The sequence below is a fragment of the Protobothrops mucrosquamatus genome, unplaced genomic scaffold (genome assembly GCF_001527695.2).
Source record: "Protobothrops mucrosquamatus isolate PMUCROS unplaced genomic scaffold, P.Mucros_1.0 scaffold1833, whole genome shotgun sequence".
Lineage (NCBI taxonomy): Eukaryota > Metazoa > Chordata > Lepidosauria > Squamata > Viperidae > Protobothrops > Protobothrops mucrosquamatus.
Window position 1 is genome coordinate 55,396 of NW_015387965.1, and position 21,571 is coordinate 76,966.

The following is a 21,571-nucleotide window of genomic DNA, read 5'->3' on the forward strand; positions in this document are numbered from 1 at the left end:
TGGGAAACCAGATGTTTATTCACAAGTAGAAATGTTCATGAGCTTGCCTGTTCCCTGAATAAGCAATTCATAATCTCCCTTAAAGCAGAATAACTTGCATTTAAGTTGTCCCAATGTATCATCTGGAAGATCATTCTATCATTACTACAACTACAGTACCAGTCGACCATAATGTTTTCAGTACTAGCAGTCCAACCTGCTACTTAAAACAGGAAATGGCAAAAAAATCTATATCATACACATAACCTACAAGGAGCATATTGTTATATTGCTCTTTGCATAAAGAAAAATGTAGGACAAAAAGACTTGCCTCTTGTTTGGCAGAAATTTGAAACAGAAATTTTTTTTATAAGATTGAAGTAGGTCTGCACCTTGAGGCAATACGGCTGTCCACCTACAATATTCATTAAATCTATATCCCATCACAATCTAGTGTCTCTTGGCAATTTACATGGTATAGCAAAAAAATTAATTACAATATCCATGTCATGTTAAACATCCATGTGTGGTTAGAATGTAATAAATAAAAAACCCTCCAAATAAAAGAAAGTTCTAATAAAAAATAAACAATGCTGCAGTGCATAAACTTGGAAGGAAGCTCTCCAAAATAATGTTAACATTTTTAGTCAACAAGGAGGCAATTAGCCTAATTTCTGTTGGAAGGCTATTCCAAAACACATACCACCATGAAGAAGTAGTTCTTTCTAGCTTGACCCTTCTTCACAGTTCAGGAACTAGAGATTGTAATTTATGTCTGGAAGGACCACTGGGTCAGGCCATTCTGGTTGGAGCACACAATCCTCTAGATCAGACATGTCAAACACAAGGCCTGGGGGCCGGATGCGGCCCGCAAAGTGGTTTCATGTGGCCCGCGAAGCCATCCTGGAAATAGTGAGGGAAAGGCCCCCGCTGCCTTGGCCCTGGCCCAGGTTGGCCGGGAGCCAATGTACAATTTTGTGATGGCCATCTATGCTGAAATGCATTCAGTCTTAGCTCCACAAGGCCGTCTAGAAACACCGAGGAACCAGCCCCTGCTGCGTCCCCCCCCCCGGGTGCATGCTGGGGAGGTGTCACTCTTTGTGAGGAATGAAGAAATGGACCATGCCTTGGCGCTTGCCCCGGTCCCACCCCCTTCTGCCAGAGACCCTCAGATCTGTCCCACTCCTACCCAGGCCCCCACAGGCACCCTTGAGGCAAACGATGTAGAGCTGGCCATGCTCACCCAGTAGGCTGCACCCACCCTGGCCACACACACCCGGGCCCCCCGAGGGCAACCGCAATGCTGATGCGGCTCTTAATGAAACTGAGTTTGACACCCCTGCTCTAGATACCAAGTGAAAAATGGCTTTATAGGTCAACCGCCACCTTTAGCATCCTAAATTGTAACCCACAGTGCAAGTATGTTATAGCACAGTAATATTAATATACAATAAGATTATTTGCTCCTAAGCCCAAGAACAGGTGAGTGAGCCACTGCCTTCTAAATCAGCTGCCATTTCTAGGTGGTCTTTAAAGGCAGCCCAGGTAAAGTTTATTACATTAGTCTAATCAGGTGATGAGAGTATGATACTGTATATACTTGAGACCTTTGCAACAGATGAAGTTATAATTACATATCAGTCAAAGCTGGGAAAGGGGACTCCAGCCAGTTTCCACCTGCAGTTAAAGCAGAGGCCACGAGTCCAGAAGGACCCCCATATTGTGAACTTGTTCCTTCATAGATAGTGCCTGCCTATGTAGAGATATTGCTATTGAGAGATGTAAAAACAGTAGCTTCATCTTTGTTCTATTTCAACCTGTTATTTTTCATACAGGTGCCAGGATACATAATTGAAGCATCTTTCAAACTATTTAACATTTAACCTGAAGTAGCAATACAAAGTTACAGCTTGCTGTTGCCACATCCCAAACTATCAGATGACTTCTCCCAGTGGTTCTATATAGCTTTTGAAAAGCATGGGAGAGGCATCCAAACCCTGTAGCATTACACATATTGGGGTCATTGGACCAACTTTTCACACACACACACACACACACACCATCACAGATTGAAACTGTGATGAACCATTGCAAAACAATCAGTCCCCATAAATGAATAATCTCTGCCCATAAATGGTCCAATAAGATACATCAATCAATAATATGGAAGGCTAAGAGACCTAACAGGTCTAGGTAGGTGCACTACTCAACCCAGATCCTGACATAAGTCATCCAAAAGAGCATTCAAAGCCATCTCTTTCCTATACCAGGGCTTTATCCCTGACTGAAAAGGATCTAAATAATCCACTTCAGATGTTTTGAAGTCGGTCCACTATCAGTATCTCAACCTTCATCCAAAGTGAAAATTGAATACCAAATAATTGGATCCGTGATGGCCATTTCGGAAGGGAGCACACCATAGCTTCCTTCCAGATTGGTAACCTGCTCTCTACAAAGAAGCAGACTCAAGAGGTTACCTCTCTACCTGCCCCCTTTAATTGCCAGGATACTAGGCACAGAACCACCCAGGCAACACCCTCTCCACCCCATTCAGGGGTCAAAAGGATTCCTACATAATAGGCCAGGGCCCTAATTACCACCAAAGACTATTGCCCAAATTGAACCACTTTATCAGCAAAACCTGTTGCAGTGATCAAATGGGAAACTTCTATATTGATCTCTCCCAATAGAGACTTGGTCATCAGGGATGCTGATGAAAGCTCACTGACAAAGTTAGGGAAAAAATTGGTATGATTTGCTTGACTTATTGCCATGATACATTCTTTTGCACATGCTTACATTCCCACAGAAATTATGTAACTGCAAAAAGCATTAGCACATGTGATTGGTTGGCCCACTGAGGTGTAGAGTATGTTGTACATACTCTTGTTCTCCAATGTTGAGATTCGGGATGCCTTTACTCATGCAGTGAATATCTCTGTCTTTGAAAACACACTGAATGTTCCAGAGTCAATAGATAAAGAGCATGCACAGAATATTAATAAGTACGTATAAATTCAACAAACCATTATCTTATTTTTCCAACAATCATTTTACGCTTGTTTTGGTTTGGCTGATGTACTCTGTGTATATTGCTACAAAGACATAATTGAATTTGGTGGTTTGATCTGTTTGCTATTCTGTCCATTTACCATTTCAAATATAAAATGAGCTATTTGGGTAAGCAAGAGAATATGCAGGACTCACAATTACTCTTTCATTCTGTGGCTATGAATGCTGAGAATACAAATGTAATTTACATTTAGGATGTAAATGATGGCTGTCAGGCAGGGAAGAATTTTCTATGCTCTCCAGAACAGGACTCCTTTCTTCAAGATGTTCCTGCTCACCGCTAACTGTATTACTAATAAATGGCAGGTTTCATATATAACAAAAAGTGAAAGACAAAGCCATCTAGCAAGAAAATATACTTTAAAAGGGGCAGAGAAAATGGAATAGTAATAGAATTTATCTATTACAAATGGCCTTTTTTTTATAGAGTAAGCTCAGGAAAGTATACATTTTTCCCCATCTGCAAAGGGGATCTGCCATTTTTACAACTTCATATTTAGTAAACTGACAAACTGATGTATAGGAACAAACACATTCATTGCTTAAAAAAATATTAAGCAGATTTTTTGGGTGAAGAGATGAAATAGGCAAGAGGCCTTATCGAGCACATGGCTCATTATGCATTCTGTAATACAAGTTCCAATACCAAGGGTCATAATATACATGACAATCCATTATTTTTATTCTTAAAATGCTATAGGTCTCCCAAATAGGCAGCACAATAGTGCAGCTAGCATTCAAATTCATGTAAAAATTCAGTACTACTATAAAAGAGAAAATATCAAAAACATTCTTTTCCATGTGAACTATCTCCCATATTTAAAAGAGTGATGTGGATAATTTCAGAGGTTTTCCACAGCAACTTGCATATCTAAAAACTGCTGCATCGTATGAACATATTTTTGACATCAAGTACTAGCATAAATACTCTGATGTTGAAGGTAGTGACAGCATACCAAGAAATGTGCATATCTCTCATAACAGAATCTGGACATACCATTTTGGCAAACTCAACTCATTTTAAAGAAGTCAGCTTCACAACTTTTCAAAATTGTCAGAAATGATTTTCATAGACTTTCTAATTAAAGTTCTCCATATTCACTACTTCTTCACCTATTTTTGAGGACCTAAATGAAATAAAGGTCTCTTATTTGCACCTAAAAGAGATCTTGTAATCTAGTAGCTCCCCTGTTCTCAAACTGCAAAGGGAAGTCCATCATGAATAGATTAAAAAGCTTTTCAACAGGGTGAATAAAATTCAGTCTAGTTTAATATTTTTCTCCCGAGATTATCCATTTTCCAAAGTGCTTTAAATTGGAAAGTACACAATCTAGCAATTTTTCAGAATGAAAACTTAAATAACTTGTTCCAAAGACCGTGCTTTTGCTTACAAATAGAGTTTTCTTTTAGGACCACAGCAAAGTTTACCAATATAAAACTCCCAGAAATCACCAGGTGTTAAAACAATCCACTGGAGAATTGTAGCCATGCTTGCTCAACAGCTAACCGCTTAAGTCTGAAATATTAATATTTAAATCTCTCTTGGAGATTTTTATTGTGTGGCATAGCAAATAAATTTGCCAAACCCTATGGCATGTATAACTCAAAATATATGCCACACACTTTCAAAATGATTTTTTATTAAATTGGTTTCAGATATATGGCAGTTGGAGACAATTGCAGAGATTTTTTTTTAAATATGAAATAAAAATGAAAATACTTTTCCTGATATCCATCTAGTCTGGAAAACCAAAGCAAGGAATAGCCAGCTCAATATTTCATGTTAATAATGAGCTCTACTTTTCCTAACATCCATTTAGCCTGGGAAATTAAAGCTCAGTGTTTCATGTTCATAGGAAAATGTTGATCCATGCATATTACTGGAGAAGATCCTAATAGTAAAAATAGAACTACAACTCTTCCTGCAGCTGTATTGATGTATTCATCTACTTGACACACAGAGGTTACCTAAGAGTTTTAGAAATTTTGACTACAATTGACAGGGGGATGAAAGTCCATTATTCAAATAAGCCACTAAAAAGTCCAGTAAACAAAAGGGGGGGAAATACTCTCTTATGCTAAGGGCAGTAATTTTCATATTTTACTGACGATACAACTGATCCTTATGGAGGGCAGGAATAAAACTGTCCAAAAGCCAGAGGCAGTTGTGTTACATTAATTTATATGTAATTCTTGTCACTTTAAATATCCCAATTGAAAAAGTCTGTCCGTGAGTTATTAAAGACTAGATGCTTTTGGACGGAAGAAAACAATAGAAGAGGAAGGCCTTTTCCTTCTACTATTACTATGATCACCAGATTCCATGGCTAAATCTTTATACCAGTTTCTTCTTCAAAGATAATCCTTTGCTTTATGGCTTTTCTGCATGCACTTTGCTGGAATCAAGTCTGCTGTACGTCATTCTTTAGGAGCTCACCAAAACATAAATCATGCTGTTGGAAAGAGAAGAATAAAAATAAAATATATTTCTGTTAAATGTTTGTTCTGTTTCATTGGAGATGGAAAACTAGTAATTAACCTTTAAGCTTCACCGTTTGGCTCACTAGGCTTATGGTCAGACATTTCTACTGGTGTCTCACTTGTACAACAGTATGATAATAATTGCAGTGCAACAATTAAAAACTTCTGCCAAGAAAAGGTGACATGTTTTTCCTCTCCCAAGCTGATACGTTGCAAATAATATTGACAGTTCCCAATTTATGTTTGTGGCCCACATTTAAGCTCCAGTGATTCACCAAAGTTAATTACTAGTTCCCACCATATCATAAATGGTTTATTTGCAGGATTTATTCTTAATAATATAGAAATCAACCAAGCAAGTGTCTTTTATATTAAAGAGGGTGCACATCTCCAGAATGCATTAACACAATTATTCATCATTTAATTCTCTTGATGCTTAATGTTATTCTGATATCAAATCCCAACCTATTATAAAACATTTTAATTGTCTTAATATTTTAAATTACTCTGCAATTTTATTTTCATTTCTGAAAGTGAAAGCAGATTTTGTCTAAAGTAAAGCATCTTCCTCAATAAAGCAATTTAATAAGCATCTTCTATACAAATAATTTGTTCTCTAAAAGTCAGTGGTAAGGCTCTTGTTCCAGGATCAGGAATTCCAAAAGAATCAGGAATTCTATATCCCCGTTACTGCTGAATCAACAATGTGACACACAGTGAGTCGATGATGGTATTATATTTTAAGGTACTGGACTAGAACCAGCTACTCAGATCCATTCTCAACCTATGTTATAGGATTTCTGCTGTGGGGGGAAATGGGAGGAAACAACTAGGTGTGCCACCTTAAGCTGCTGAATTAAAAGCAGGGGTATAAATCAATATGCTGCTGGGCATTCATCAAGGTCCCTTCCCACTTTCATTGTGTCTGTGCTTATTTAGGGAAGCCACCATGCAACAAAACGAAGCTAGTCTCAAACTTAGTATGTATTTACAACAAGATCTCTGTTACTCATGGAACACAGAGCTTCCTTGGAAAATAATGTAGGTGACTGCAACTGATTATATAATGTATATTATGGTATGCAAGTGATTCTTGTCTAGCCTCACCATGGGAACCATTTTATACAATGTCATAACATAGTCTTATAACATTAAATATGCCCAGGGATCAAAAAGATTAGGACTCCCCTGCTTCAAGGAAATGAATATTAAGCGCCTGAGCATTTATAGCATTTTTTAAAGTCACTGCTGAAATTCAGTAAAAGCATCTTTATATTTTTATCTAGTTTTCTTAAACTAATGTTCAACTACTTATCAGAAAGACATTATTTTATTAAAAACAGATGACTTACCCATATAGGTAGTAAAAAAAGGATAGAAGATAAAACGCTAGTTTGCACCACCCTTCCTTCTGACAATATGCTAAAATATCCGCATTCATAATGGTTGTGGGATCATAGAGTCCTGGTCCACTCATTACAGGCCTACTCATATACCTGAAAAGGTGAATTGGTATTTTGAAAAGCCACAGGAAAAATGAGTTTACTTGTCAAGAAACTACACCTATTATCACACTTATAGTGCTTTCCATCCTGTCATTTATTCCACATACTCCAAATTTCTTGATTCAGCATTAATGAAAAAAAAAATGGTTCTTTCAAGTCATTGTTGACTCTTGGTGACAACCTGGACAAGTTCCTGCACTTTTCTTGGCAAGATTTCAGAAATGGTTTGCCATTGCCTGCTTTCTAGGCTGAACTGGCCCAAGGTCACCTATCTGGTTTCATGCCTAAGGTGGGACTAGAACTCATAGTTCCCCAGTTTATACCCTGGTGCCTAAACCACCACACCAAACTGGCTCTCAATGAAATATACACAATTAAAATGGAAACTCTCTGTTCAGTTTATCTCTGCCAACATTCAGTTTCTGACATCAAATTGTATTGGGCAAAGGGCCAACCTCAAACAATAAGACAAGTTTCATGAAACACATGAAATCTGAAATCTAAGTGAAGCATCTTTTATGATCATCCTATGGTCTCTGCAGTTAAGAATGAGAAAGTGGTGATTTCTAGTAGTAGAGATAGTATCTTATAACATATGGCAGAAGGGTAATATCTCTCTGAATGTGCTGACCCAATTCCTCTTTTTTATGTTGCTGAATGGAAGCGTAAACATTACGTTTTGTATCAGTTTCTTTGGGAGTAAAAGCACAAAGCAGCTGTATTAAGTATGAGTAATGATAACAAGATCACTACTGATCTCTGATTATGATATAGCAGAAGAATGCAATACACTGTTATCTTTCTCTTGTTTCCCTTGGGATCTTCCAAAAGTAAGGAATGGAGGGGGGGAGAGAATTTAAGGGACAGGAAAATCCCTGCAGAACAATTCATACAGAATGCAATACATGAAAAAACAAAAATGAAAGCCACAAGTAAAGTTTTACCAAACTATGTTCAAAATTACCTCCAAATGTGGTAAGCCAGTAATGGCATATTAAGACTCAGTGTAAGCCATTCTGTTGCACACAAAAACATGACACAGAAGAATGCATGGATGAGATACTCTGGAAGTACAAGCTGCAAAAGAAGACAGGTAGTTAGATCACCCTCTTTTTCAACTTTTGTACACTTGAAATAAGGACATCATTATTTATAGGAACAAGAAGGGAGTGAAGTAAAAGAAGACCATTAGATAAAATAAGCCAGAGGAGAAAATGTCAATCTATTATGTTATAATAACTGACTTATGTTAGAGGAACTGAATAAAATTTGTTAATAATCTCTTACAGAATTTGTGGTATATTAAAATAATAGCACTATCACATATCTTCCAATTTCCAAGTTTTATCCTGGAGATGTTAGATTTACATAATTTCTAACAGGCTCCATATTACATTACAGATGACACTTAGATATCTTTGAAAGCTGCTTATGTATCTCTAATTAATTGCAAGTAGCACCTCAGCTGCCTAAAAGAAAAAGTTTCCATAATGTTACTGTGCTATCTTACCATTAAAATATGTGCAAGTCTGAATTACGTACTTTTTAAAGAAAGATCATTACCCTCTTAGAATATGTAGATATATCTGACATTTTAAAACAGTATAAATTTCATTACTGAGAACAGGGTGGCTAGTTTTTAATCTGGCCTGTCAGAAAATGCTGAAAGCAATCCTCATCTTTTTATGGGAGAAATAAAGACAAGATGGTAGAGGGAGGAACACAAAAAGAGAGAAAATGGGACAAACAGACCTCACACTCATATAATTGGGAGAAGGCAGATAAAGAGAGCAGTTTGGTCTAGTAGTGGTTAAGACACCAGGCTAGAAAGTGGGAGACTGTAAGTTCTAGTCCCGCCTTAGCCACAAAACCCAGCTGTGTGACCTTGGGCTAGTCATGTTATCTTAGCCCAACTCACTTCATTGGGTTGTTGTGGGGAAAACAGGAAGAGGAAAGTGTGTTGGATATGTTTACCACCTTGAGTTATTTGTAAACGTAATAAAGGTGGTATATAAATGCTCTCACTTTGCTATCACCATGCTATCATATTATATAAAATCATAAGACCACACCTAGAATACTGCAACCAATTTTGGTCTCCGCACTATAAAAAAGATGTTGAGACTCCAGAAAAAGTGCAGAGAAGAGCAACAAAGATGATTAGGGGACTGGAGGCTAAAACATATGAAGAACGGTTGCAGGAACTAGGCATGGCTACTCTAATGAGAAGAAGGGCCAGGGAAGACATGATAGCAGTGTTCCAATATTTGAGGGGCTGCCACAGAGAGGTGGGTGTCAACCTATTTTCCAAAGCACCTGAAGGCCAGACAAGGAATAACGGATGGAAACTGATCAAGGAGAGATTCAACCTGGAAATAAGGAAAAATTTCCTGACAGTGAGAACAATCAACAAATGGAACAGACTGCCTTCAGATGTTGGTGCTTCAGGACTGGAGGCTTTGAAGAAGAGACTGGACTGCCACCTATCAGAAATGGTGTAGGGACTCCTGCTTGGGCAAGGGGTTGGACTAGATGACCTACAAGGTCCCTTCCAACTCTGAAATTCTAAATTCTATATAAACAATAAAAAAGATAAAACAATATAAAGAAAGGAAAGGGGAAGAGAAGAGAAGAGAGAAAAAGGTTTCCAGGGAAAGTTTCTATTCAAACCTCTGTAGGAAACGAAATACTCCATTCATTTGAATGGGAAGAACAAATTCTATGCTGCTTGTCTCTATTTTTAGCTTTCACTCACTATTCAAGTAGTGCTCTGTCTGTTGCATACAGACGTTATAGAGCACTGTGCACCTTAATATATGCACATACACAAAGGCAATGGAAAATTTAGGCCCAAAACTGTTGCACAAATCACTATATATGGATAAAATCAGCAGCAATTCAGTGTGAAGACAGGAGCCAATACGTTAGGGGAAAAAAATCTATCTATATTCAATTTTTCCTGGATTTTATGTTCTGAAGAAAACTTATTTACAGTTTATATTTTTTGATATATTCATTTTTTAATCAGTATTTTTTTAATAAACCTAATATAGCGAATTCTGATTCTTTAAGGTCCTGTTATAGGCAGCTATACTGAACAAAACTGTGCAGCTATTCATTTTAACAAAAGCCACTGATGATCTGATGCGCCTTATTTTATCTGAATTTGCAGAAGCAAATTAATCTAGTGTAAAAGAAACACAGACTTTAATCAGTGTACACTCAATACATTCAAGTTGCACTTCTGCTGAACTAGGTTATACTATGCAATGCCTATAGAGACCAAACCTCCCATGGAACCACAAGTCCCCACCTCCTCTAATACTGTATTTTTGGGAATCCCTTATTTAAAAAAAAAAATCAAACAGGACATTGGCATACTATAAAGGAAAGCACCAGCCCTCTAATACCTTGATTTTCAAGGTTACAGAGAGCCTACTGTGCTAAGACATTCTTAGAAAACAGAAACAGCCAGGCCAGTGCTTTGTGTGAAAAACGTTTCCAACTGCCCAGAAACAACAAAAAAAAGGAAAGCAGAAGAACAGAAAACATCTGGGTGGAGAGAGAGTGGCATGGAATAACCTCATTGCTCTGCCTTCTGATAAGGGATGTTCTGTGATTAGCCATTCCATGAATAGGTAAACCAGGTCTATGCCAGATGTGTATGAGACCTCCAGGGCATGTAAGAGTAATAAAAATCAGAAAGTCAATTATTTAAACAATAAATAAATTTAGCAATTCAGTCATAAGGTATCAAAAACTATACTATAATGCTAAGATTCCTGCTAACTTGCTGGAAATTACTTATTTTTATTATTACTTTTCCCTGCGTGTATTCTTAAGATGCTACATTCCCACACAGATTCATTTATGGCACACAGTTAAACAATATTTCAAAATTTGTCTCTGTATTAAACAAAAAAGCCCAGAGAAGCATAACATGCATATGGCAATATCTTTTTCTTAAAAGTCTGATAAGGGGATGCATAGATGTATTGAAAGTCTGTCTCACTCACACAACAAATGAGAGATGAACTGAGTAGGGTAAACTGTTCCATGCACAGCTTCTATCTATGTTACTTCTTCCTTCATTAGAAGTCACTCTACCTCGCAATATTTTTTCTCATTCACCAGATTGCATTTAGCACTAATGCCAGTTCCTGTGGTTCAATTTCAGCAGAACTTCTGGGATATCTGATATAATTTCTAGAGAAATGCTATCTAGTCAATCCACGTCAAAAATATATGAAAAGAAATAGTCTTTCCCAAGCCTTTCAAGTATATTGTAATTTGTTACAGTTTGTCAACAAGCAAAAGAAAAACATTTTAAAGTAAACGTGGGAATAAGACATATGAAGCTGGAAAATGCTGGTCTGGACTAAAATGCTCTAAGGACTAATTACTGGTGTAAATGTGAACAGAGAATGATAGCTATTTTCTAAACAGGTAAATGCAGGAGATTAGAGTAACTTCTTATCAATCATACAGACAACGCAGAATTTGGCTCTGCCTTCTAAAAAGCCCAGGGACTGCAGAGTATTCAACACTACAATAAAATCTTCCTCAAGTCAATTTTGATTCCTGGTGACTTCATAGATGTGAGCATGCCATTGTCTTGGCAACAATACAGAAATGGTTGCCACTCGCTTTTGGAATGCTCTGCCAACTTCCCAGGTTCAGACTATAGTCCTGGTTCTCTTAGAGATCAATCCAAATCTATCTTAACTTCCAGGTCCACACAAGGTCAGACAACTACTGCCACCTATTAGGACTACTTTAAACATTTTGGAAATGGGCACATAACTCACTAACTACAGTTGTACTTGTCACAACATGGAAAAACAAAATTAGTGGTATTAAACATACCCATGGCAGAAGCTGCAAAAAAGCATCCCTAAGATCAAGGTGGGTAATAAGGGAAAGGTACTATTTTTATTATTACACTACAGACACTATTCCCGAGCTATCCCCATGCAAATAATCCACTGTAAATCAAGAAGCCAGAATACTCCTTCTCCCTAATTCTAAGATGAATTCCCTTAAATGTGTATCAGCTCTAATCAGGATTCTAACTTAACCATCATTCATGATTTGAATTAAATTGGCAAATTCTGATTAAGGAAAAAATATGGCATTTCTTCCATTTAAATAAACATGAAGTTATTGAATTGTTGATTTCACATCCTGTCAGTAACTGATTTCTTGTAGAAGAATTTAAGCATGTAACAGTTTTCCCCATCTCTTATTAAGCAAGTGCAAAATTCAAAGAATTATTTCAATCCTTGGAACAGACAAAAGACAAGCAAATAACAGGCACATGGACCAAAACAAAAGTTAACATAGGTCATAGAAATGATCCTAATAAATGGAAAGCAAAGAGACTGTGGGATTAAGACATTAAACTAAAAAGCAGTACACACCTTGAATGCAATTTTGACTCTTTTAATCTTTTTAACCTTTTCAACTGTCTTTGTGCCGAAAACGTAAAAAGCAGATTGAAAGAATGTTAGTGTGACCACTGACAAGTTCACCAGCAGATAAATAAGTCAGAATTTCAAGAATGGGGACTGAGGGTAAGTGTGAAAGAGTATAGGGACACAATTCTACCTAGAAATCTTAAATCTATTAGATACTGTAGTATCAAATATAATGCATGTTAAATGGTATGTATGTTAAATCATCATACATTTACCAAAAAAACAAAACTAACTAGGAATTCATGAAGAAAGTTGTCTCATATAAACTTACAGGATTTAGTGTATTACACTGGTCTATGGGATTCTTGTAGTCAGTCTTCAGCTCATCAAAAGCTATAATCTAAAATAAAATTAAAATGGTTAAGTATAAGAACTCTTACTGTTCTAAAGTCCAGCATTTAGAACAGCCCAACTTCTAAATGCAAATTCTGAGGGAATCTCCTATGGAACTGACTCATCCAGTTAGTTCCAAGTAATAATAAATAACTAAGCTCTTCAAAGCACACTTTCAAGAATTCACTCACACCCCTTACACAGTAGCAGCACCCAAGCCTCCCACTGAGCCTTGAATATTCAGATTGTATGAATTGGAATTGGATTCTGATTGAGCAAGTCACGGTGAGCTGATTGAGGCTTTATCTCGTCCTATTATCTGTGTGGTGTTTCACTCTGAAGTAGACAGAATCTTTAGTTCTAGTAACCCAAAAACCTGATTATCAAATCTGTGCACCTCCAGAATGATTAAAATTTCTTGGGAGATGGTGAGTGTTGCTATCTTCCCTGAAAAAGATGGCAATACACCATCTCTTATAAAAGCCATTGTTGGACATAACGGTTTTGAACACCTTTTATCTAACCTCCAACCTTCTCTTTCTCAGGGAAGTTGTTGAGAAAGTGGTCAGGTTGCAGTTTCAGAGACCCCCAGATAAAATGGATTGTCTGGATTCTTTCTAATGTGGTTTCAAGCTGAGACAGCACTGACTGAGCTTGTGGAGGCAGGACAGAGATTGTGTGAACTTGAAACTTGAATCTCTCAATGACTTTTAATATAATCAATCATCATATCCATCTGGAGTGGCTAGGGGTATTAGGAAACAGTGTTATAGTGGCTCTCTTTTCTCTCTGGATGGTTCCACTTGGTGCCGGTGGGCGATCCTTTGACCCCTTATCTGTGGAGATTTCAGAGTTCAATCCTTCCCCTTTTCCTGTATGATATCTCCATGAAACTATTGGGTGTGATCATCTGCCAATATAGAATTTAATACCATCAATACAGTGAAGATACTCAGTTGTATATACTGATCCAAGCCAACCAAGCAATGTCATCAAAATGATGTCCCAGTGCCTTGATGCTGTGAAGATCTGGATGAGGAACAGGTTTAAGGTCAACTATGGCAAAATGGAATGGCAATGGGTTTTTAGCTCTTGCAGTATCAGGGATTTTCCATCTTTAGTTCTGGATAGGGTTACACCTCTCCAGACAGAACTGGTGCACAATTTGGGAATCCTCCTGGATCCTCAGCTCCTGCTCAAGGAGATGGCAGGTATAACCAGGAGGGCCTTCACCCATTTGTCCACTGCATCAATTGCACCCTTACCTTGATCAAGATTTCCTTTTCACAGTCACTTCTAACTTAATCACCTCACATTTGACTACTGCAACGTACTCTACATGGGACTGCCCTTCACCACTCAGCAGCTGCAACTGGTCTAGAATGCAACTGCATTGACAGACATGGACACAACATGGCACACCCATGGGACACCTCTCCTACATGAGCTGTGCTCATTACTGATACCCTTCTATGTGCAATTCAAACTATAGTCCACCTTGTATGCTTCTGCAGAGAGGGTATGCTCCAGGTCACATCAGTGAAAAAAAAATCATTTAATGGGTCCCAGGAAATGTGCCTACCCTGGTGTCACACCTATCCTCTGGAGTATCTATCCAGAGGTTAGGTTGCCCCAACCAGGAGCTTTAAAGATTGTCTCTTTCTCCAAAGCCTGGGTAAGATATGCTTCTCTTTGACCGTATTATCAAGACTTGTTCTTTTTGGTTTGGGGATATTTTTTTACTTTTATCAGTTGATGCCATCTTACTGGGAATTTTTATTGGTTATTTTTATTGTATGCTATTTAGACTATAAAATAAGTTTGGTTTTACTTATTTATGTAATTTCAGGATAAAGGAAAAAAAGAATACACTGTAGATTCTTCAATCAGATAATCCAATTAAAATGTTCATGCTATCTATTTTATAGCATTGGTCAATGGTGAGGCCAATTTGTCTTCACAGTCTTTCAGACTGTCACCTGCAGTCTTCTCCAGGGCACATTTTGGTGTCAGACAGGATTCTCCAAGGGAAGGATGTTTATCTTAGCACATACATAAAGGGGATTCCCCCTGGCCTCTACCCCTCTCCAGAGAAAAAGTGTTTGTTTAAAAAAAAATCTAATAGAGAAGCAACATATGGAGGCTAAGAAGAGGAGCTAAGAAACACTGCTCCGGAGACTCTGATTAAAAACTGTAATCTATTAAAATCTGAAAAATCCAAGGAAGCAACCAGGAAATGTTTGCTACATCAATCAGTTAATCTCTAAAAGTTAGGTAACAGGTGTGAGCTAGAAATATTGTATCAGATTAGTATTATTTTGGAATGTGTTTTAAACTTTATAGTCTCTGATAGGGCAGTTTCCCTGTGCAATCTCAGTGATTGTGTATCCTAGTTAACAGACCAAAACATCTCATAGTCTGGCTGTATATTTTTTCCTATTGGAGACTCTCTTGAGATGCTCCCTATGATTTTCACAACTCTCTATTTTTATCTCCACTGATTGTTTTGTGCATTTTATTTAAAATCAGAATTTTTATTTTTTAAATGTTAACTTTATTTAAGCCACTTAAAATCACCTTTGGTGAGATAGATGGCATACAAGTTTGATAAATAAATGAAATAAATAATAAATTTTGTTTATACCTTGTGAGGGCTAATTTTCCTACCCATGTGTCTCCTGTTATAGGCTCATAAGATGATACTATAGATTCTCCCCCCCCCCTCTTACTTGCCATTAAAACACACAAGTTGTCAGATCTCTCTCTCATACATCAAGGTTGTGGAGAGATCAGTAGATAAAGACATCTCCTGAAAAATGTGATGTTATAGCAGTAATTACATAGTAGCTACCCCAAGGCAAGAAGGTGGGGCCACACTGTGTAGTCTTAGAGTGCTTGTAGGAGAAAAACCTTTCACCTATACACTCAGCTAGAAAGCCTTAATACATGTTCACACAAAAGCACCCAGATACATTCTGTCTCGATACTATTACGATAGCATATTAGAATTCTGTACAGCATAATGTACCCACCCACTCCCCTCATAAATAAGTCTGCCCCATCTAATCTAATCTCATATCTTTCAAGATTCTCCACTCCTACAATTCTAGTCCCTTTTATTTCACAATAAGCTTTAACAGTCCCTGGCCAAAAGCCATGACTTCTCTTACCCCACAAGTTATCGCTCTTTTCATATTTTCCTCTTTATTTTATACATCAGTCCAATTTCAGTTCTTCAAACAAATCCTCAAAAAAGGATATACCAAGCTAAAACCCAACCTGAGTTCAATTTCTTGCTTCCTATAAATACCACTGTGAATTAGCAGTTCTCCTGTTGTGATCCTTGGCAGTTGGCATCAGAATATAATGGCTTGGTTATTGGTGGCAATATATAGAAAGCATGCCAGGAGCCACCAGGAGTGTGCAGAATAGCAGTGAGCTACTTCAGTGGGATAGTTCAATCTTGTCGTCATTCCACTTTGATAAAACATTGAGATGGGATTGAGCCAACTCAACTGATCATTTCATTTTACAAAAGCGGTTGGCATACACACATGGGAATCCCTTTGGCTGATCAAACAGAATTGAGGTAGCTGCCTATTTGATACTGTGGTTTGTAGGGATGATTGTGGCTCCTCACAGCAAAGCATCTTTTAAAAGCTGTGCACAGCACTCACGTGCTTGATAGCTTGATCCTTCTGAATATCTCTTGAAGACATCCAAACAGGACTGATCACTATACAGGTAGTCCTCAACTTACAACAGTTCATTTAGTGAGCATTCAAAGTTACAACAGCACTGAAAAAAGTGATTTATGACCGTTTTTCACAATTATAATCTTTGCAGCATCCCCATGATCATGTGATCAAAATTCAGATGCTTGCCAACAGGTTCATACTTATGATCGTTGCAGCATCCCAAGGTCATGTGATCACTTTTTGCAATCTTCTGACAAGCAAAGTCAATGGGGGAAGCCAGATTCACTTAACAACCGTGTTACTAACTTATCAACTGCAGTGATTCACTTAACAACTGTAATAAGAAAGGTCATAAAATGGGGCAAATTCACTTAACAAATGTCTCACTTAGGAACAGAAATTTTGGGCTCAATTGTGGTCATAAGTTGAGGACTACCTGTATCCTGTATTATGAAATTCCACAAATTAATTATGGGCTCGTGAAGTAATTTATTTTTTAGTTTTAACTGTCCGGTTTTTAATATTTTCTATATATGGCATCTTTTTAAAGTTTAACCACACTTCAAATATCCCACAAACAAAAACATGAACAATAAGGCCAATCTTTAAATACTCTTTTAACTTCCCTGAGGTGTTAAAAACACCAAAAAAGAAACATTTTTCCCTTATTCACTTTCACCAGGCTCTATATACAATCTTTCTAACCAGCTTCCTTCCTTTCTCCTTTTGTTAACTTGAGCTTCGGGACGCACCAATACCTTTCTGCGCTTTTTTCCAGTTTTACAAAAGGATGCAGAGATGACACTACTGTACACGCAATACTTAAACGAGGTCACGCCTTATAATTGCAGAAAACAATGAGGGCGCCCTTTTTCATGCCCGCTGCGCCCAGTGGGCCTCGTTCACACGTTCCCCAAACCCTCCTGGCCTCTCCTGCCTGCTCCGGTATAGCCAGGAGAGATTGCCCAGTACACATCTGGGGGCTCGCACTGCCTTGCTTGACTCTTCTCTGTCGTGGCGCCACAACTGCCAGTTTTTAATGCCCGCCCCTCCAGCCTTTGCGGCCACTTCGGGGTTCAACCCTCCAGAAGAATTGAGCGACCCAAGTGAGCGGGAACTTCCTTCGCTTCCCCTTCAACCTCCGGCAGCCCCGCCTTGTCCACCGCCTTCAACCCCTTCTTAATCTCTTTCCCGTTTAGGTCCACCGCCCCAGATTTCCAGGGAATACCAGGACGCTCTCCTGCACTCACATGCCATATAGCGAAGAAGATAAGCGCAGCAGTGAGGAGCAGCGCCAACATATAGCAGAAAGCAGCGAACGTGAACGCCATGGCGGCGGCGGCGGCAGCGATTGACACTAAGGAAGGCCGGCCCGACGGCGAGGCGCACGGAAGTTTCTGGGCCGGATCATTCAGGGTGGCCGCAGAGGCCCCGGAGGGGGGGAGCGATAGACGCTTTCGACGTCACTGCGCAAGCGCAGAGAGGAGGGAAGCCGCCCGCCGCCGCCGCCGCCTTTACAGACCTGAGTTGCGCGCCGCAGCATCTACTTCTGGACGGCGGTGGAACTGCAACGTGGCTCCCTCCCGATGGCGGGATGTTTGCTATTCGCATCCCCGGGAAATGAGTTTCATGCGTGACATCAATAACACGGAGGTGGCGTCCCACGCTCTGTTTCCGCTTCTTTCGAGGAATAGCGACGGAGGAGGAGGATGCGTCGAAAGGAGAGCATTATTTGCCGGGGGTTCTCCCGGGTGAACGTGGGAACTACATGGACTTTTTCACCGAGGAGAGTGTCACGTCTGTACAGATGGGCGTGTACAAGCTGCAGATCCCACCGTTAGGAAGCAGAATAGAATAGAATAGAATAGAATAGAATAACAGAGTTGGAAGGGACCTTTGAGGTCTTCTAGTCCAACTCTCTGCTTAGGCAGGGAACTCTATCCATTTCAGACAAATTGTTGTCCAATCTTTTCTTTAAAACTTCCATTGTTGGAGCATTCACAACTTCTGGAGGCAGGTTGTTCCACTGATTAATTGTTCTAACTGTCAGGAAATTTCTCCTTAGTTCTAGGCTGCTTTGGAGAATAGCTTGACTCCTTCTTCTTTGTGGCAACCCCTGAGATATTGGAACACTGCTATCATGTCTTCCTTTCATTAAACTGGACATACCCAATTCCAGCAACCATTCCTTATATGTTTTAGCCTCCAGGCTCGATTATTTTTGTTCTTCTCTGCACTGTTTCTAGAATCTCAACATCTTTTTTACATCACGGTGACCAAAACTGGATGCAGTATTCCAAGTGTGGTCTTACCAAGGCATTATAAAGTGGTATTAACACTTCACATGATCTTGATTCTATCCCTCTGTTAATGCAGCCTAGCACTGTGTTGGCTTTTTTGGCAGCTGCAGCACACTGCTGGCTCATATTTAAGTGGTTATCCACTAGGACTCTGAGATCCCTCTCACAGTTACTACTATTGAGCGAGGTACCACCTATATTTTACCTGTGCATTTGGTTTTTCTTGCCTAAATATAGAACCTTACTTTTTTCACCATTGAATTTCATTTTGTTAGATAGTGCTCAATGTTCATGTCTATCAAGATCCTTCTATATCTTGAGCCTACTAGCTCAATTTGGAATCGTTTTTCCAACCCCAGGAAAAGGACTTGTCATGTATTTGCCCAGATTCCTCAATATGTTTTATTAGGAATGAGTTTATACCCCTCCTGGATGGGTGATTACTAAAGATTGCTCTTTGGGGTTTGATTACATTATAAATCCAGCTGTATTTAAAAATATAAGATTAATTATATCATTGACATTTATGAGTACATGAAATAGGTGCATTACTTTCTTGAAAGCATGTACTTTTTTCGGAATTCAGAATTTTTCTGGACAATTCATTTTATTTTTACTTTTCATTGTTACTTTCCCCCAGTTTGATGTTTGGGTGTGGGGTGAACTCCCATAACCCCACATTTTGGGTAGGAAAGGTGAGACCCTTTTGCTGTGAATGATCTCCATTTTTTTTTAATTTGGCGTTTTCTTACCTAACCAGCATGTCATAATACTGCAAAGACTGGGGAAAACTTCACTTCACTTTGTGCCGATCTGTTTCACTTCCCCCCAACTCATCCCACTTTAAATCCTATATCATTTAGCTGTTCCACGCATCTGATGAAATGAGCTGCAGCTTATGAAAGGTCATGCTTGTGAATAGTTTTTATTAATTGGAAAGGGTGATTTGGTGCTATCGTAGACTAACAGGGCTCTTCTACAATTTTGACATTGGAGGACCTTGGAGTGGGTGTATGCCAGCAATTTTCCACACACAAGGAACAGGAATTGAAGTAGGATTTGTCCATCAGGCACTTGCCACAAATGCAACTTTTTGAGAGTAAAGAGATTACCTTCTGGAAAGTTGATCTGTTGTTTTTTTCTGAATCACTATCAATTATTTTGATTTGGTATAGCAAATCTGAAGCTCAGTGGGGAAAAAAGATGGTTTGCATGCATGTAAAAGCATTTTTTTAATTACTTAAAATATTTTAGAGGTGATCTCCCAGATTTCCTATTTATGGTGTTGTTCACTCAAGTGTTCCAAGGAAGATCATAAAAGATCCATTTGGTTTCTTTGGACTTATCTGCTCTTTTTTAGTTTTGTTGATAACTACATCCAGTGACCAATAATTTCACGATGTGGATAATGACTGCAAATAATAAGGTACTGGATTTCTACAAGATTTCTTAAGATGAAGCCCTCAAAGTTGCACAGAATATTTTACTCAGGTGAACAACACAACTCTGAAATACAAGCTTGTTTTATTTTCTAGATCTTTCACATTGTGGAAAAATATGCTGAGCTGAAGTTTTCACAAGGAATATGCCTCTGTATCTCACAAGATTTCTTTCTGGGTTAGTTACAGCGAATGTAGATCTCCAGTTACATCACTGTGTGATGCTCCGATTTTCCTAAACCTGATATTCACATCCGTGAATTCCCAGCATATGTCAACCACCTGTAAGTCGAAACATTCTGTATCGCCCCTAGATCAGAATAACAGACGAGTCTGATTTGTCTCAGAACTTCTTTAAATGCCCGTTCTCAATGCCTGCAACTTGAATAACATTTTCTCCTGAGCATGTGCAAATGAGCCTGATATACAACCAGGACTATTGCAAGTAAAAAAGCAAGTCTGGTCAGACAGATTAGTTCTGCATAGACTTGAACGTCTGTCTTTTTCTTTTACAATTACTTCCTTCAATGGTTTGGATAGGAGAAAATGGCAATTTGTATTCAATACAAGCAGAGGCTAACTTCCTTGTTTGTCAGAAGCTAACTGCATACCCAAACTGGGTCAGCATCCCATACTGTTATTTTATCTTAAACAGTCCAATCAATTTGTCAAATGGGAGATCCTGGATAGGAAGAGCTCTTGTTCAAAGGTTATATTGTATATTCTTTTTGCCAGGCTACCTTTTCCCCCCCAGCTTTAAGCTTATTCTATCACATTAAAAATAGAAGACAGAGAGTTTGACAGGTTTTATTAACATTGTATGATCATTGATACCAATACAAGCTCCATGCTTTGCCAAACAAAAAGAAAACGATGATTTTAAAAAAAACATGCAAAATCAACTAAGCAGAACATTAAAAATACCCCAATCATTGCAACACCTGTCAAGCTGGTTAGTTCCACAGAAATGTCAGTGAACAATAAAAGCACATATTGCAGTTTCCTTTCTATAAAATACTGTTGCTCTTATCTCATACAGAATAACTTTTCAGCATTAGAAATGTTTAATTATATTAAGTCAGTACAATATATTATTGTAAAGAGACCAATATTCTCATTAACAATTTGCAGATTTGGGGAAGGGAGTTGAGGAGTGAAGCAAGAGAGTGGTCCTGGGTTCAATCTGCAGCCTTTTTCAGATTGCTTAGAAAAGATTGGTATTCCAGCAATCAATGTACATCGACCTTCTCCAACTTGGCACCCTCCAGATGTATTGGGAATAGAATT

At 38.4% G+C, this 21,571-nt stretch overlaps 1 protein-coding gene across 1 annotated transcript; it reads right to left on the minus strand.

The window, feature by feature from the left end:
* Positions 1 to 4,676: 4,676 nt before the first annotated feature.
* Positions 4,677 to 17,975, minus strand: CNIH1 (cornichon family AMPA receptor auxiliary protein 1). Its single transcript, XM_015823312.1, has 5 exons — positions 17,796 to 17,975; positions 12,786 to 12,854; positions 8,002 to 8,114; positions 6,885 to 7,028; positions 4,677 to 5,504 (listed from the first exon to the last, which is right to left on the minus strand). The coding sequence occupies exons 1-5, from the start codon at positions 17,874 to 17,876 to the stop codon at positions 5,477 to 5,479; spliced, it is 435 nt and encodes a 144-aa protein (XP_015678798.1). The 5' UTR covers positions 17,877 to 17,975; the 3' UTR covers positions 4,677 to 5,476.
* Between the last annotated feature and the right edge of the window lie 3,596 nt (positions 17,976 to 21,571).

Bases quoted from the DNA above. Each gene is read 5' to 3' on its own strand.
- CNIH1 (XM_015823312.1), bottom strand. From the start codon at position 17,876: ATGGCGTTCACGTTCGCTGCTTTCTGCTATATGTTGGCGCTGCTCCTC. The intron at 8,115-12,785 runs GTAAGTTTATAT...CTTCTTTTGCAG, and splicing joins AGTGTAATACACTAAATCCT to CTTGTACTTCCAGAGTATCT. The intron at 7,029-8,001 runs GTAATTTTGAAC...TCACCTTTTCAG, and splicing joins CTGGCTTACCACATTTGGAG to GTATATGAGTAGGCCTGTAA.